The sequence below is a fragment of the Macaca nemestrina genome, chromosome 13, assembly GCF_043159975.1.
Source record: "Macaca nemestrina isolate mMacNem1 chromosome 13, mMacNem.hap1, whole genome shotgun sequence".
In the NCBI taxonomy this organism is placed as follows: domain Eukaryota; kingdom Metazoa; phylum Chordata; class Mammalia; order Primates; family Cercopithecidae; genus Macaca; species Macaca nemestrina.
Window position 1 is genome coordinate 119,406,502 of NC_092137.1, and position 18,328 is coordinate 119,424,829.

The 18,328-nt window shown below is 41.0% G+C and overlaps 1 protein-coding gene across 2 annotated transcripts in view; it reads right to left on the bottom strand.

The window, feature by feature from the left end:
• LOC105490089 (eukaryotic translation initiation factor 5B) overlaps nt 1-17,503 on the bottom strand; it is a 62,991-nt gene extending 45,488 nt beyond the window's left edge. The window contains exon 1 of one of the 2 annotated variants that reach the window (XM_011755393.3): nt 17,185-17,503. In XM_011755393.3, coding sequence (XP_011753695.2) covers nt 17,185-17,219 — 35 coding nt within the window. In that variant the 5' untranslated portion in view covers nt 17,220-17,503. The remainder of the gene's footprint in view (nt 1-17,184) is intronic. The other variant, XM_011755392.3, reaches the window with a different exon arrangement.
• Between the last annotated feature and the right edge of the window lie 825 nt (nt 17,504-18,328).

Sequence of the window (18,328 nt, forward strand, 5' to 3'; positions counted from 1 at the left end):
GGCAGGTAGATCATCTGAGGTCAGAAGTTCAAGACCAGCTTGGCCAACATGGGGAAACCCCATCTCTACTAAAAATACAAAAATTAGCTGGACGTGGTGGCGCATCCTGTAATCCCAGCTACTCCGGAGGCTGAGGCAGGAGAATCGCTTGAACCTGGGAGATGGAGGTTGTGGTGAGCTGAGATCACACCACTGCACTCCAGCCTGGGCAACAGAGCGAGACTCTGTCTCAAAAAAAAAAACCCCCAAAAAACAAAAAACAAACAAAAAAACTGAGGGGGGAAAAACCATCATATTACTTACAGTTATTCCAAAGAAAGTAACATACTTAAATCTAACAAGTAAAGTACTTACATGTGGAAAATTACAAAATGCTTATGAAAGAAATCCAAGACTTGAATAAGTGAAGAGACATGCCATGTTCATGGACTACAAGACTCAACACAGTAAAGATGACAATCAGCCCTAAAATGATACATAGGTTTAATGCAATTCCAATAAAAATCTCAGCAAGATTTTTAGGACATAACCAATATAGACAAGGTTACCCTAACATTTATATGAAAAGGCAAGAAACTAGAATAGCTAAACCAATTTTGAAAAAAGACTAAAATGTGAGAAACCACTCTACCAGATTTCAAGACTTAACCAAAGCTCTTGGTACTGGCAAAGGAATAGACATAGATCAAGACAAGAGAAGAGAGAGAACCGGAAAACAGTCCCAAAGAAGTATAACCAATCAGGCCAGGCACAGTGACTCATGCCTGTAATCCCAACACTTTGGGAGGCCAAGGCGGGTGGATCACTTGAGGTCAGGAGTTCGAGACTGGCCTGGCCAACATGGTAAAACCCCGTCTCTACTAAAAAATACAAAAAGTAGCTAGGTGTGGCGGTGGGCGCCTGTAATCCCAGCTACTCAGGAGGCTGAGGCAGGAGAATCTCTTGAACCTGGGAGGCAGAAGTTGCAGTGAGCTGAGATAGCACCACTGCACTCCGGCCTGGGTGACAGAGGGAGACACTGTCTCGAGAAAAAAAAAGTACAAACAATTAATTTTTGACAAAGGTGCAAAAGCAGAAGACAGCCTCTTTAACAGTGCTAGAGCAAATGGACACCTATCTGTCACAAAACAATGAACCTCACTCTCAGTCCTTACCCAAGAGTGAACCCAAGATATATGATATACTTAAAAAATAAATAAATAAAAGCATAAACTTTTAGGAAAAGAGTAAAATATCTTTCAGATCTAGCACTAAGCAAAGAGTTAAGAGTTACGGCCTGAAACTAAAAGCACAATCCAAAAGAAGTGGAACTCATCAAAATTAAAAACTTTTGCTGTGAAAGACTATGTGAAGGGAATGAAAAACAAGATACAAAATGAGAGAAAATATTTCCAAACCACAAAGATTAACAACTAGAATATACCCAAAACTCAACAGTAAAATAAATCCAAACAATCCAATCAAAAAATGGGCAAAAGGCATGAAAAGACATTCCACTAAAGATATACAGATGGCAAATAAATGTTCACATCATTAGCTATTTGGGAAATGCAAGTTAAAACCACAATGGGGTATCACTACATACGAATCACTACATACCAATGAGAATGCCCTCCTCCCCCACAATAGGGATAATAACCAATACTGGTAAGGACAGAAAGGAACTGGAAAATTCACACACTGCTGGTAGAAATATAAAATGGCAATGCCACTCTGGAAAACAGTCTATTAGTTTCTTGCAAAACTAAAAATGTACTTACCACATAACCCAGCAACTGCATTCTTGCACATTTATACCTAAATAACAAAAATTTATGTTCATGGAGAAACTTGCAGACAGAAGTTCATAGCAGTTTTATTTTCAATAGCCAAACACTGGAAACAACCCACATTTCCTTTAATAGGTGAATGGTTGAATAGACCGTGGTTCATTTCCATTCCACGAAATATTATTCATCAATAAAAAGGAATGAACCATTAATACATGCAACAACTTTGATAGATCTCAAGAGAATTAGGCTGAGTAGAAAGAAGCCAACCTCAAAAGGTCACATACATACTAAATTCCACTGATACAACATTTTTGAAAGGACAAAACTTTAGAAATGTATAAGACACTTGAGGTTAGAGACAGGTGAAGTGTGTGTGGTGGGGTGGGGAGTACAGGAAGGAGGTGGTTACAAACATACAACATGAGGGATTCTTGAACTGATATTCTGCATCTTGACTGTGTAATGGATATACAAACCTACACATGTAACAATATTGTATAGAACTAAATATAGAAACACACACACACAAAGAGTATAAATGAAACTGGGCAAACCTGAATATAATCAGTGGATTGTATCAGTGTCATTATCTGGGTAATGGCTGGGCACAGGGGCTCATGCCTGTAATCCCGGCACTTTAGGAAGCCGAGGTGGGTGGCTTGCTTAAGCCCAGGAGTTCTAGATCAGACTGGGCAACATGGCGAAACCCTGACTCTACAAAAACTACAAAGAAATTAGCCAGGCAGGCCAGGCGTGGTGGCTCATGCCTATAATCCCAGCACTTTGGGCGCCCAAGGCTGGTGGATCACGAGGTCAGGAGTTCAAGACCAGCCTGGTCAATACGGTGAAACTCCATCTTTACTAAAAATACAAAAATTAGACGGGTGTGGCGGTGCACGCCTGTAGTCTCAGCTATTCAGGAGGCTGAGGCAGAAGAATCATTTGAACCCAGGAGGTGGAGGTTGCAGGGAGCAGAGATCATGCCATTGCACTCCAGCCTGGGCAACAGAGCGAGACTCTGTCTCAAAAAAAAAAAAAAAAAAAAAAAGAAGAAGAAAAGAAAAAATTAGCCAGGCATGGTGGCATGTGTCTGTACTTTCAGCTACTCTAATGGCTGGGGTGGGAGGATTGACAGCCCAGGAGAGGGAGGCTATGGTGAGCCATGATTGTGCCACTGCATTCCAACCTGAACAACAGAGTGAGACCCTGTCTCAACTGCATATGAATCTATAATAATCTTGAAATAAAAGTTTAACTTTACAAAAGACACTATTAACAAAATAGGTCAGGCACAGTAGCTCATGCCTGTAATCCTAGCACTTTGGGAGGTGGGTGGATCACTTGAGGCCAGGAGTTTGAGACCACCCTGGCCAATATAGTGAAATCCTGTTTCTACTAAAAATAGAAAAACAAATTAGCCAGGCGTAGTGGCACATGCCCGTAATCACAGCTACTCAGGAAGCTAAGGCACGACGGTCACTGTGCTCCAGCCTGAGCAACAGAGCAAAACTCTGTCTCAAAAAAAAGAAAAGACAATTAGCAAAATGAAAAAGCAAGACAGGCCGGGCGCAGTGGCTCACGCCTGTAATCCCAGCACTTTGGGAGGCCAAAGTGGGCGGATCACCTGAGGTTGGGAGTTGGAGACCAGCCTGACCAACATGGAGAAACTCCATCTCTACTAAAAATACAAAATTAGCCAGGTGTGGTGGCGCATGCCTGTAATCCCAGCTACTCAGGAGGCTGAGGCAGGAGAATCGCTTGAACCCAGGAGGCAGAGGGTGCAGTGAGCCAAGATCACACCATTGCACCCCAGCCTGGGCAACAAGAGTGAAACCGTCTCAAAAAAAAAGAACAAAAAAAAAGGCAGGACAAAGAGCGAGAGAAAATATCTGCAATACATATATCTCACAAAGGATTTGCCTACAAAGAAACAACACAATTTTTTAAATGGGAAAATGATTTGAACAGACACATAACCAACGAGATGAAAGAATGACAAACACATGACAAGATGTTATCACTAATAAGGAAAAGTAAATTAAAACCACAATAAAAGCAGGGCGCGGTGGCTCAGGTAATTCCAGCACTTTGGGAGGCTGGGGTGGGCAGATCACATGAGGTCAGGAGTTCAAGACCAGCCTGGCTAATAAGGTGAAACTCTGTCTCTACTAAAAATACAAAAAAGTAGCTGGGCATGGTAGCTCGTGCCTGTAATCCCAGGTACTCAGGAGGCTGAGGCAGGAGAATTGCTTGAACCTGGGAAACAAAGGTGGCAGTGAGCCAAGATCATGCCACCACACTCCAGCCTGGGCAACAGAGTGAGACTTCATCTCAAAAACAAACAAACAAACAACCACACACACAAAAAACCCACAATATGTCACTACACAGCCACTAGAAACACTAAAATTAAAGATTGGTAATAATACCAAGTGCTGAAACAGGATATGGAGTAATTGGAACACATACATCCCTAGAGGGAATGCAAAAACGGCACAGTCACTTTGGAAGACAGTTTGACAGCTTCTTGTTAAATATACATTTACCATATGACCCAGCAATCCCACTCCTAATCCCACTCCTAGGTATTTATTTACCTAAGAGAAATGAAAACACATGTCCACACAAAGACTTAAATGTTCATTGCAGCTTTACCCAAAATCAGGAAAAGCTGGAAACAACCCAAATATCCATCTACCAGATAATATATAAATAAACTGTCATATATCCAGGCAATGGAATAATAATACCAGGTAACAAAGGGAAGAACTAATGCTACAAGCGCTAACATAGATGAATCTCAAAAGTACACTGTACTAAGTGAAACCCAGTCAGCCAACAAAGACTACGTACTATATCATTCTAGTTATATGAATTTCTAGAAAAGGCAAAACTACAGTGACCAAAAATAAAACATGAAAACTATAGTCACTACTGGGCTCAAGCGATCCACCTGCCTTGGCCTCCCAAAGTGCTGGGATTACGGTGTGAGTCACCATGCCTGGCCCTTTTATCCATTTTTATAAGTTACAAAAACAAGAACAAATCTATAATCTTTTTCTAGTATCTTAATTTCTATTAAACACAGTAATGTGGAGTTAAAATGATGTTTAATGAAGGAGTCTTTTAAAAACATTTTATTCTTTATTTCTTCATTCTTCTCTCTCACCACTTAACAAAAATCAACTCTAAATGAATTAAAGACTTAAATGTAAAATCCAAAACTATGAAACCATTAGAAGAAAACAGGAAAAAAGCTTCATGACATTGTTTGAGTAAGACCTCAAAAGCTCAGGCAACAAAAGCAAAAACTGACAAATACAACAAAGGAAACAACCAACAGAGTGAAGAGACTGCCTATAGAACGGGAGAAAATATTCACAAACTATGCATCTAACAAGGGATTAATATCCAGAATACATATGGAACTCAAAACAACAATAGCAAAAAAGCAAATAATCCAACTAAACGATGGGCAAAAGATCAGAATAGACATTTCTCAAAGGAAGACATAAAAATGGGCACCAGGTATATGGAAAAAAAACACTCAACGTTTATTAAACATCAGGGAAATGCAAATCAAAACCACATTGAGGTATCACCACGCCTTAGACTAGCTTTTACAAAAAGACAAAAAATAATATGGCGAGAATATGGAGAAAGGAGAACTATTATACACTGTTGGTGGAAACGTAAATTAGTACAGCCATTAGAGACAACAGTACAGAAATTCCTCAAAAAAAAACCAGAACTATCATATAATCTAACAATTCCACTACTGGGTCTATATAGCCAAAGGAAATGAAATTGCTATGTTGAAGAATATTTACACTCCCACATTTACTGCAGCACTGTTCACAATAGCCAAGATATGGAATCAACCTAAATGTCCATCAACAGATGAATGGATAAAGAAAATGTACATCTACACAAGGCAAATACTATTCATCCATAAAAAAGAATGAAATCCTGTCATTCTGTGACAACACATACAAACTCGAATGTAATTATGTTAAGTGAAATATGCCATATACGGAAAGACAAATACTGCATGATCCCATTCATATGTGGAATCAGAAAAAGCTGATATCATAAAAGTAGAGAGTAGAATAGTGGTTACCAGAGGTTGGGAAGAGTAGGGAGGAGAGGGAATGAGGAAAGGTAGGTCAACAGGTACAAAGTTACAGTTAGGAGAGTAAGTTCTGGTGTTCTACTTCACAGTAGGATAACTATAGTTAACAATAATGTATTATACTTCAAAACAGCTAGAAAAGAGAATTTGGAATGTTCTTACCACAAAGAAATGACAAGTGTTTGACGTGATACGCTAATTATCCTGATTTGATCATTACACAGTGTAGAGATATCAAAATATCACATTGTACCCTATAAATATGTACAATTATTATGTATCAAGAACAAAATACAACCTGTATTTTTTCAACTGTATAAAAACAGTATTTTATTGTGTGTGCAGGCATGTACTCAACTTTAGAGTTTGGCTTTTGGAATTAAATAAAAACCGTACATAAAAATAAAAAGTAAGACACGTACTTCATCTTGTGACCAATATAGTACAAAGTCTTTTAAAGACACATATTACAAAAAAATTGTTCACTGCAAAGAAAAGGAAAATTAACCTCATGTACAAATCTCCTCTCAATTCCAAACTTAGCAAATTTCACTTGATAATGATAGGTATTTTCCACTGAAAAACTGTGTAATGATTGTAAAGTTTGACAAGAAATACAGGAAATCCAACTCCTTTCCAAATTATTCCACACTTGAAAATCTCCAAGATGTCTAAAGAGTCCTTTTTAGCAGCCTCTCTTCTCCAATGCCTCTTTATCCACTGCAGAGGTTTTAAAACCTGGCCCAAAATATCTCTGATACTGTTTGAGAGGTGGAGGTCTATCTCCTTTAATGAGGGAGTTGTAGGACTGCTTGCTAAATAGAAGGATGCGGCTTTTGTTATAGTTTCTAGGCCCAGGCCTTAACCTGGCAGCTGCCAAGCTAATGGGGATGTCCAGGTCAGGAGAGATCAAACAGAGATGCTCCAGCTGACAACTCCAGCTGATTAAGCCCAGTCAACCTCCAGAACCATGGAAGATAATCACAAGTTTTCTTGTTTTAAGCCACTGTTTGGGATGACTTGTTATGATACAATAATAACCGAATCATCCCCATATTTCTTCCTATTCCTAATCAATAGCAGGGCCTAAAGTAATGGAAAGCACATTGGTAGAAGTGTAAAATCCAAACTACACCACTCCTTCCTCCATCCCCACCTCCAAGTTGATGGACAAATTGTCCAAAACCTCAAAGTACTAAAGGAAGGGTAAGTCACTTATAACATCGTTGCTGCCCTTTTTCACTTAATTTGGCTTCTGTCCCTCCCCACCAAAACTCTTAATAACCGCTAACGAGACTGAGAGCATAAGAGGGAATCCTTCTCTTTATTCTCAACTCTACCTCAGCAATAACAGCTGCAATAAGAGAAATTGGAAATTCAGTCCCACCTTCTCTACAGGTTGCCTTCTGACATCTCATTTCCCCGGTCTTCATCTTCTTACCCAGAACATCCTTGATCATCAACAGTTACATATAAAAAGAGGAAAAACAAGACAAAAGAAGGGAAAGCCCAGCAGTCATTGCTCCTCAGTGGCCCCCACCACTTATAACCACAAATCTCAACAGTTCTCACTCTCGACTCCCTTAATGAAGTTATGGCTCAAGTACTACAATCAATATGCTGAGAACTAGTTATGTCTCAAAAGAAACCCCTCCCAGCTTATGATGTCCTTATGAAGACTGGACTCCTTTAAAAGGGATATGAAACCATACTGCTACTATATTATACAACGCAATGCAAAGGATATGTGTATCTTATCACCTTCTACAAAATTCAACCTAATCCTTTATTTTCTAAATATGATACGTTAATTTGAAAAGAACACAAATCTTGTAGACCCCCCGATACACATATCCTAAGTTCTTATGTATTATAGATTCCAGTATGTCTAACTATCAGATCAGCACAGCTTTTACAAACTGGATTGAGTGGGGAGGAACAGAGTTGCAGGGATTTCAGAAGCTTCAAAATTCTCTCTAGTAACTTCTGTTTTATCTGTTTTAAATTTTAATTTGATAATAAAGATTTAAGATGAATATGGATAGCCACCTTATCACAGTATACTGTCACAGAACGGCAACCCAAGCTTTTGTTTACAACCCCCTTCCCCCAAAATTGTTTCTGGTTGATGAAAAAGATCAGATGCACACTTAATAGGTAAATTAAACCTTCTTGTCAAGAGAAGATACTGTCATATAAAGCTCAAAATCACTAGTTCAAATTAAAAAAAAAGTATCAGAAGAATTGAGCTCTTGCTAGTTCAGGCATGCTGAACTGAACTCAAAAGAAATCCATTATAAGAGGCAATACATTCACAATGGAAATGGTCATTTAGATCCTGCTACTCAAAGTATAGTTATAGGACAAGCAGCATCAGCATCAGTATCATCATCTTGTTGAAAATGCAAAATCTCAGCACTTTGGGAGGCTGAGGCGGGTGGATCACGGGGTCAGGAGACTGAGACCATCCTGGCTAACACGATGAAACCCTGTCTCTACTAAAGATACAAAAAATTATTTGGGCGTGGTGGTGGGCAACTGTAGTCGCAGCTACTCGAGAGGCTGAGGCAGGAGAATGGTGTGAACCTGGGAGGCGGAGCTTGCAGTGAGCTGAGATTGCTTGAGACACCTTCTCAAAAAAAAAAAAATATATATATATATATATATAACTTATGTTCTAAAATAACTGACCACATGGTAAGTGCTCAAGGCAAACTCAGTCTCTGTACTCCATAGAAGTTGACTCTGATCCTTAATCACTGTTAGAGGCCTTTTCCCACCTAACTTGTATAGTGCCTGGCACTGTAATATTAATAAATCATTAATATTAACAATCTAATAATTACTAATAAATTTTAACAAAAATTTTTATGTAGACAACCACTCTCAAGACTGGATTTCTGAATAACCAATTTGGTGAACACCATCATTAGAATGGTCTGGCTGCACCTGTGTACAAAATTATTGGCAAAACAGGAGCAACCGAAGATCTCAAATATTCCTCATGGTCACCCCCTTGGTACTCTAGAGACAAAGAAATACACAGCATACTCCCATTCCTTCCAATCTGCATGCTCTCTTGATGGCAAACTTAATTAGAAAAGGATTTTTAAGAGGCAAATGTGAAATCTCATTTCACATATGGTGGTACTCCCATACTCCATTTTCTCCCTTCAGCATTTCACTCTGTATTATCTGTGCATATCCCTATTTGCTACATTAAAATGTAATGCCCTCTGAGAACAGAAAACTCCGTTTTGTATTCCCAATTCACCGCCCTTTTTTTTTTTTTTTTTTTTTTGGAGACAGGGTCTAGCTCTGTCACCCAGGCTGAAGTGCAGTGGCACAAACATGGCTCACTGCAGCCTTGACCTCCTAAGGCTCCAGCAATCCTCCCACCTCAGCCTCCTGAGTAGCTGAGACCACAGGCACACACCACCACATTCAGCTATTTTTTTTTTAGGGGGTAGAGATGGGGTCTCCCCATGTTGCACGGGCTGGTCTCAAAGTCCTGGCCTCAAGCAATTCTCCTGCTTCAGCCTCCCAAAGTGCTGGGATTACAGACATGAGCCACTGCACACCGCCCACCTACCTACCTTCTACAAGTGGCAACCAGAAAGGCATGTTAGACATTCCTTTTTTTTTTTTTTTTTTTTGAGACAGTCTCACTCCATTGCCCAGGCTGGAGTGCAGTGGTGTAATCTTGGCTCACTGCAACCTCCACCTCCCAGGTTCAAGCAATTCTTGTGCCTCAGCCTCCCAAGTAGCTGGTATTACAGGCATGCACCACCACACCTGGCTAATTTTTTGTATTTTTAGTAGAGACAGGGTTTCGCTATGTTGGCCAGGCTGGTCTCCAACTCCTACGCTCAACTGATCCACCCGCCACGGCCTCCCAAAATTCTGTGATTACAGGCATGAGCCACCACCATGCCCGGTCGCATGTTAGATGTTTCAAATAGGCACTAATAAATAAGGAAAAAGTCCTATTCTGGAATGGCAATCACAACTCTCATACAACAGGCAAAGCTAATCAGTTTCAACACAGCAGTTTAATAAAAAACATGTCTAACACTATAATAATTACTATACTTTTGATCACAAAACTTCCAAATGGAATTTTCTGAAGCAATAAATTGAAACGGTAGTTTAAATGCCTCTGAAAAAGTACAATGACATTTCATTTATCCGACAACAGACAAGGATTCCATTGTATGTGAATTTTCCAAATGAATGAAATGTACCACTTTTACAAATTTATATTTGAGATATAAATGTTTCTTATAATGGATATATAATTTCTTGAACTATTTACAAATGTCTGAGGTTGTATCAAGATAATGGAGAAAAGAAAGGAGGGGACAGAATACATATGAAATGAGATCTATGAATGAATTTGAACCTGGGTGATGGACATGTTTGTTCATTAGACTCTTCTACTTTTGTATGTGTTTGAAATTTTTCATTTAAGGAAATTCACACCACAGTAATCAAAACTGTGGTACCGGCTGGACGCGGTGGCTCACACCTGTAATCCTAGTACTTTGGGAAGCTGAAGCAGGTGGATCATTTGAGGTCAAGAGTTTGAGACCAGCCTGGCCAACACAGTGAGACCCTGTCTCTACTAAAAACACAAATATTAGCCAGGCCTGGTGGTGCACACCTAAAATCCCAGCTACTCGGGAGGCTAAGGCAGGAGAATCGCTTGAACCCAGGAGATGGAGGTTGCAGTGAGCCAAGATCACACCACTGTACTCCAGCCTGGGTGACAAAAAAAAAAAAACCCAGAAACAGAAACAACAACAACAAACTGTGGTGACAACATTGACACAGACATACATACAGACCAAAGAAATAAAATTTAAAGTCCAGAAATAAATCCATATATCTAGCATCTAATGATCTGACAAGGGTGCCAAAACCTTTCAACAGGGAAAGAAACCTCTTCAACAAATGGTACCAGGACAACTAGATATCCGTACATAAAAGAATGCAGATGAACCCCTACCTCATACCATACACAGCAATTAATTCAAACTGGAACAAAGACCAAAATGCAAGAGGTAAGGCAATAGAAGGTTTTTTTTTTATTATTATTTTTTGAGATGGAGTCGACTCTGTCACCCAGGCTGGAGTGCAGGGGCGCAATCTCGGCTCACTGCAACCTCCACCTTCCAGGTTCAAGCAATTCTCCTGCCTCAGCCTCCCGAGTAGCTGGGACTACAGGCACCCGCCACCACACCCGGCTAATTTTTGTATTTTTAGTGGAGACGCGGTTTCACCATGTTGGTCAGGCTGGTCTCAAACTCCTGACCTCAGGTGATCCACCTGCCTCAGCCTCCCAAAGTGCTGGGATTACAGGCATGAGCCACCATGCCCGGCCAGCAATAAAACTCTTAAGAAAACATACAGGTAAATCTTTATGACCATGGATTTGGCAACAGTTTCTCTTAGATACAACACCAAAATACAAGCAACAACAACAAAAAATAAAGTGGACTTCAACAAAATTTACAACTTCTGTGAAAAAGAAACTTTAAAAGATAGTGGAAAAACAACCTACAGAAATGAGAGAAAGTATCTGCAAATCACACATCTGATAAGGATCTAGTATCCAGACTACATATCAAGACCTCTTACAACCCAACAACAAAAATACAACCCAGGCTGGGCACGGTGGCTCACGCCCATAATCCCAGCACTTTGGGAGGTGGATCACCTGAGGTCAGGATTTCAAGACCAGCCTGGCCAACATGGTGCCACATCTCTACTAAAAACACAAAAATTAGCCAGGCATGGTGGCATGCGCCTGTAGTCCCAGCTACTTGGGAAGCTGAGGCGTGAGAATCGCTTGAACCCGGGAGGCGGAGGTTGCAGTGAGCCGGTATCACGCCACTGCACTCCAGCCTGGCCAACAGAGTGAAACTCAGTCTCAAAAAAAAAAAAGAAAAAAGGAAGAAAAGAAATAAAAAAAGACAACTCAGGCCAGGCACAGTGGCTCACACCTGTAATACCAACACTTTGGGAGGCTGACATGGGAGGATCACTTGAGGCCAGGAGCTGAAGACCAGCCAAGGCAACAAAGCGACACCCCATCTCTACAAAAAATTTTTCAAAATAAGCTAAGTACAGTGGTGCATACCTGCAGTCCTAGCTACTGGGGAGACTGAGGAGGGAGGACTGCTTGAGTCCATGAGTTCAAGGCTACAGTGAGCAATGATCACACCATTGCACTCTAGCCTGGGTGACAGAGTGAGATTCCATCTCTAAACAGAAAGGAAGGAGAAAAGGAGATAAAAAGCTTACTATTTAGCAAATTAAAAAAAAAAAAAAAAAGGAGGGGATGAATGATTACATTAACAGCAAGAAAAATTCTGAGATACCTGGGAAAAAGTCAAATCCTAAAGATTAAAGTGAATAATAACATTTTACTGTTATACAATTAAATTAACCAACTAAATGGAGAGGCAAAGTATATTACTTATTTGTTCACAAATATATTTCTAGCATCCAGAAAAATAACTGGCACTCAAGCACTTAAACCTCAATGAATGGAATGATTCAATACCATAAAGACGTCAAGTGTCACAAATAATCTAAAAACTTAATGGACTCCCAACTAAAATCAATCTCAACTGATATTTACCTTTGCAAGTATTACATTAAAAAAATAAGGAAAAATCTCAAATTGTTAAAATATCAAGAACATGAACATGCCCACAGATGTCTTAAGTTGTCTTTAAGTGATTCTCAAGCATTCTCAGCACCTATAAAACATACACAAATGATGGTCAAACAGCTTGAGAAATCTCACAAATGCCTAAATCTAGTTCAGAAATCCCTAGACCAACAGTCCTCAAATTCGTTCCCAAGATCTCTTTAGGGAGTCTAAACTACTCTAGGGGGTCAAAACTATTTTCAAAATAATACTAAGAGGCTACTAGCCTTTTCATTCTCATTTTCTCACAACTGTACAGAAAAGTTTTTCAGAAGCTAAATGATGTGTGATGATGCTGCAGATCAAACGCATAAGCAGATATGAGGATCTATCTTTTAAGTCATAATAGTAAAGATGTTTGCAAAAATGTTTAGCTCTTCTCACTATTTTTGAAAACATGGTTATTTAATAATGTTATGTATAACAATGTAAGTTTATTTTTATTTTTAAATTAAATATTTGAAGAACTTTTCAGTTTTAGTTGTAATACTTGTAACTGGTAGATATAACCCACATACACAAAAGGCTTTTGTGTTCCTTAGGAATTTAAGAGTGTAAAGGAGTCTAGGACCAGAGTTTGAGAATTGCTATTCTAACCTAACCACTGACACTCAGTTCCTCGGGAAAGCAACACTCTGCCCACCTTACAGATCAACTGCAATACTGGAATAAACTTAGAAGCATAAATAAAGCACAACTAATGATCAAATAACATTAAAAGTAGCTGAATGAGCTCCCCACAGGGAATCTCAGCATGGAAGGCTAGAGAGGTTACTACCAACAAAAATCTATAATCTGTTTTCTTATTAATTTACAGCAAACTAGGACTTCTTCCCCTAGCACTTCCTAAAGCGTCAGGATAGGAACAGACTAGACCAAAAAAACTCTATGCATCTTTTTTTGATGTAATTTATGCAGACAAGAGTTTTATTATTCAAATATATGCAAGTAAGAAATTAATTCCTTTATTAAACCGAGGCTATCTGTATTATATTTGTTTGGTATGTGGATGCTGAATCCTAGCCTTTGTCTCAACAAGTTTCCCAAGTCAACTGAAAAAGGTCAGGAAAACCTGCTGAACCAACACCGTATCAAAATCTCATTGTTAAGAATTACACAAACTGGGGCTGAGTATGGTGGCTGACACCTGTAATCCCAGCCCTTTGGGAGGCCAAGGTGGGAGGATCACTTGAGATCAGGAGTTTGAAATCAGCCACCCAACATGGTGAAACCCTGTGCCTACTAAAAATACAAAAATTAGCCGGGCATGGTGTTGGGCGCCTGTCATCCCAGCTACTTGGGAGGCTGAGGGAGGAGAATCGCTTGAGCTCAGGAGGCAGAGGTTGCAGTGAGCTGAGATTGTGCCACTGTACTCCACCTAGGGCGACAGAGTGAGACTCCATCTCAAAAAAAAAAAAAAAAAGAATTACACAAACTGGAACAGAATACTAGAACTTGGTCTTTAACCAAAATTCTAGAATTCTAAAAATACACAGACAAGAATAAATATCTTGATCATTGACACATGCTATACAAATAAAATTAGATAAGTTAAAATCTAATTTTAAATGAATACTGAGTGGCTAAGAAGTTAAAATAAGGATTAATTAAATACAGGAATTAAGGACCGTGAAGTATTTTATGTTCTTTCCAAGAACTGAAAAGTTGCTCCATGCCTTCTCTTGATAACTAAATAAGCAGCTGTGCATTTCTCACCCAGTTCACACCTTGCCAGACACATGCCTGACACAGCCAAGGAGGGGAGGTGGGATGACAGTAAAATCTTTAAATTTTACTGTCCTGTGTGGACCTTCACACAGGAGAATAAAACAAGATCTCTATCTCATTTTACACAAACAAGAATACTAATCCTAAAATTGGACTTTCTCCCTCTAGATTTTCTTTCCAGTCTGTGTTCTTGTCCCGTTTACAAATATTCAAAATATCCCTGAAGAAAGGAAAGAAATATTAAAGGGAAAAAGCTGACTCACAAAGGAGTGGAACTTCCCATTCCCCATCTCCCAATATCTCACGTGGAAGACCAAAATAAAAACCCAAGCAGTTCTGGTCAAAGGGGACTCTGCTAAAGCTCAGGATTTCTTAGACACAATCTGAAAGTCATACATATAAAGGAGTCCATGAGGCATCTATACACACACACTCACAAAATGTATCAACTTCATATATTGGTATATGAGAAAATAAATGTTTTAAAATTATATTGCCACTACTTTCCCTTCATCATGAGCCAAAACAAACCAAACAAACAAAAAAACACAGATTAGGTTGAGAGGGGGAAAAAAACCAGCATTTCTTCTACACTACCAAACCAATCATTTAACAACAGGGTCTGGTGTGCAATTTAAACTTTACACCATCCCTGAAAATCTTTATAAATCAATGAGACACTCACTTTTCCCTAAAAAGAACAGACAAGAATAAACATCTTGTCTCCCAATGGCTTTTTTCCATTGTGAAAGAGCCTGGAAAGTAAAAAGTGTAAGTAGGGTAACATATAAGCCGGTTCACGCTTGTAGTCCTACCTACTAGGGAGGCTGAGGTGGGAGGATCACTGGTCAGGAGTTCAAGACCTGACTGGGCAACATAGTGAGACTGGTCCTCCATCTCCAAAACAAAACAAAACAAAACCACATATATATGTAATTTTAAATCTAAAGAACACATTTGTGTAATCCTAAACCAAACGAACTAATTGAAAAAAACAAATTGTAATAAGACCATCAGGGAAATCAGAAAACTGACTGAATATTTGCTAATGTTTAAGAATCACTGTTAATATTTCTTACAGATATACTTGGTGGACTTACAGATGAAAAGCTACTGAGATTGGCTTTAAAATATCTAGTAGGTGGGGACCGGGAGCGGTGGATCACGCCCGTAATTCCAGCACTTTGGGAGGCTGAGGCGGGCAGATCACCTGAGGTCGGGAGTTCGAGACCAGCCTGACCAACATGGAGTAACCCCATCTTTACTAAAAATACAAAATTAGCCGGATGTGATGGCACATGCCTGTAATCCCAGCTACTCGGAGGCTGAGGCAGGAGAATCGCTTGAATCCAGGAGGCGGAAGTTGCAGTGAGCCGAGATCGCGCCATTGCCCTAAATTTATTGCTGTCTGGGCAACAAGAGCGAAACTCTGTCTCAAAAAAAAAAAAAACAAAAAACAAAACTATCTATTTAGATAGACATCAATCTATGTATCTATAGATATCTAGTAGGTGAGATGAAACCAAATAGGTCATGTGCTAACAACGGTTGAAGGCAAGTAATTAATATATAAAGGTTTATTATACTCATTTCTCCATTTTCTAGATACAGCTGAACATGTCTCTAGCGAGGAAAAAAGTACCCTATACATCAAAAGCTCCTGTCAAAAGTACAGAAATTTGCGTTCCACTACATCACCCATAATCCTTATTTTTTCTCATTGATCTGGTTTAACAATTATATTCCCCAAACCAATTAACTTCCTCCAATATACCTAAAACTGAAATACAAGACTATCTCTGTTGTCTTTTAATTCTACTCATAAGCTAGTCAAACGCTAGGTGAGAAAACGATCCAGGCTTCCAATTTATAATCAGTAAACTTAACTTCAAGACAACATACCTGTTTTGAGTCAGACTAATGAACTAGCACTAGTTTTGTTTTTTAATTTACCTTACTCTCCGCCTCGTATTTAAGTTTGGTGGGTAGGGTACGAACGTGAAAAGTAACAGATGTTGTTCACTCCCAGAAAGTGAACTCTTTCCATCAGGAGAGTAACAGAACTCAATCGAATGTGACACACAGAAACGTCTCAAAAATCTCTAGGTCAGTAACTCGCATACACCCTTATCCTCCCTCCCCAAATCATTTCAGGTGCTTAGAAAGGAGCGACCCCGGTTGGTAGGTTTCTTCTTCCTTTCCTTTCATTTCCTTTCCTAGGGGAGGGCTAGAGAGCAAAGACACGACCAAAAGGCCGGAAGAAGGAAAGCGAAAAGCATGAGGGCTGGACAATCAGCCCTTAAATAAATGAGAACTGTATCCAAATCAGATTAAGTTGAGAGACAGCGAACTGCTAAACACCTCCCCACAACTCTAATGGACCTGAGACCCCGAGTAGAGAAACCCGGCCGCACATCACACTCAGGCTCCCTTCTCTCCCAACTACTCACAGGTACAAGAGGCATAAAAAGAACTTCCCCACCCTCGCCAAGAGTAGCGCGGAAAAAAACTCACACTGGCCTGGGCCACGCTGGCGAAGCCGCCTGACTCCCCCCGCGCGGCCAGGAACCCTGAAATGACTGCCCCGCTCCTCAGGACGGGGAAGGGGTAGCCGGGGGACCGAGGCTCAACTGGGAGGACCCACCGGCCGTCGAGGCCCTACGTGCCCACCCGGCCCGGGGGCTTGGGCCCGCGTCGCCCACTCTGGGCCCAGGCCTGGTACCCCGCGAGGCTCGTCGCGAGCCCAGACCCCGGTCCAACTCCGCGCCCGGCGAGACCCGCACACCCCACTGAGCCACCGCGGCTGCCGCCGTACGGACCCAACCCCTAGCTACCTGTCTTCGTTCTTGTTTTTCTGTTTCTTCCCCATTGCTTGTCAACGGCGCTCGTGGCCCCAGCTCCTCTATCCGTTCTCTCACAGACCCACTGTCTCCCAGCTGACTTTGGTCTCCGCTCAGCTCCTTTCCCCCCGGACTGCCGCCGCTCGCACCCGGCTCTCCTCAGACCCGCGCACTGGAACAGGGCACATATGGTGTGAGTTCTCAGTGCGCAAGCGCATCGCCCCGCCGCCTCGGCGTGAGGACGCAGGGCGCGGCTCATCGAGAGCTGCGCTTCGGGTAGAGCGTCTCCGGTTGACCCGCCGGCCAGGCAGGAGCCCGAGCGCCCCCTGCCCGCAAGCGTCCGCCGCGAGCCGACGCCCGCGCGGTTTCCAGGTTCTAGAACCCGGAGGTGGACAATGCAGCTGTCAATTCCCCACCTCAGCCCTCTCCCAACGGGGAACGCACGCTTCGGTTCAGGAGTAGGCTTTGGGCTTCCCTTTATATCTTTGTATTCTCAGCCGCACGAAGTTCAGTAAAGAACCACAACTAACTAATAATGAGTCCTCTGGGGTTTGCGAGAGAGGTAAATCCAGGACAAAATAGGGACCTCTCAGTAACATCCGTGCGTTATGCATTATGTACAGTCACTGAATAAAACATAGAACAGGACACATCCGATCAATTCCCTAACATAGGTCTTCATCTTTACCCTCAAAGCGAGGGCGAGTTCTAAACATTCCTGTGTTTAGAAGAGTCAAGAGGGAACCTACAGGGGTGGTGGAAAATGTTCTATATCTGGATATGGCCGGTGATATTTTGGGTTTTAACTATGGAAAAGTTAATCGTGCTGTATATGTTTATGCCTCGACTTTAAGAAGAAGAAAAATGTTAAAACAAAACATAAAACAAAAAAAAAGAAAAATGTTTATTCAACACTAACAGAATGGTAACGCAGTTCAAGCGTCACTGCTGAGCGAGAGCACAGCTGTCTCATTTCCAGTCTCGCGCACTGGACCGTGAGTACCGAAGCACGGTACAGAAAAAGTCCGGCCACGCCAGCCTGCGCACTAAGAAACTGCAACTCCCACCATGCCTTGCGGCCTTCCAGTTCGGCCGTGTACCGGGAGGAAAGCAAGGGTCAGACACCTCCGGTTACGGG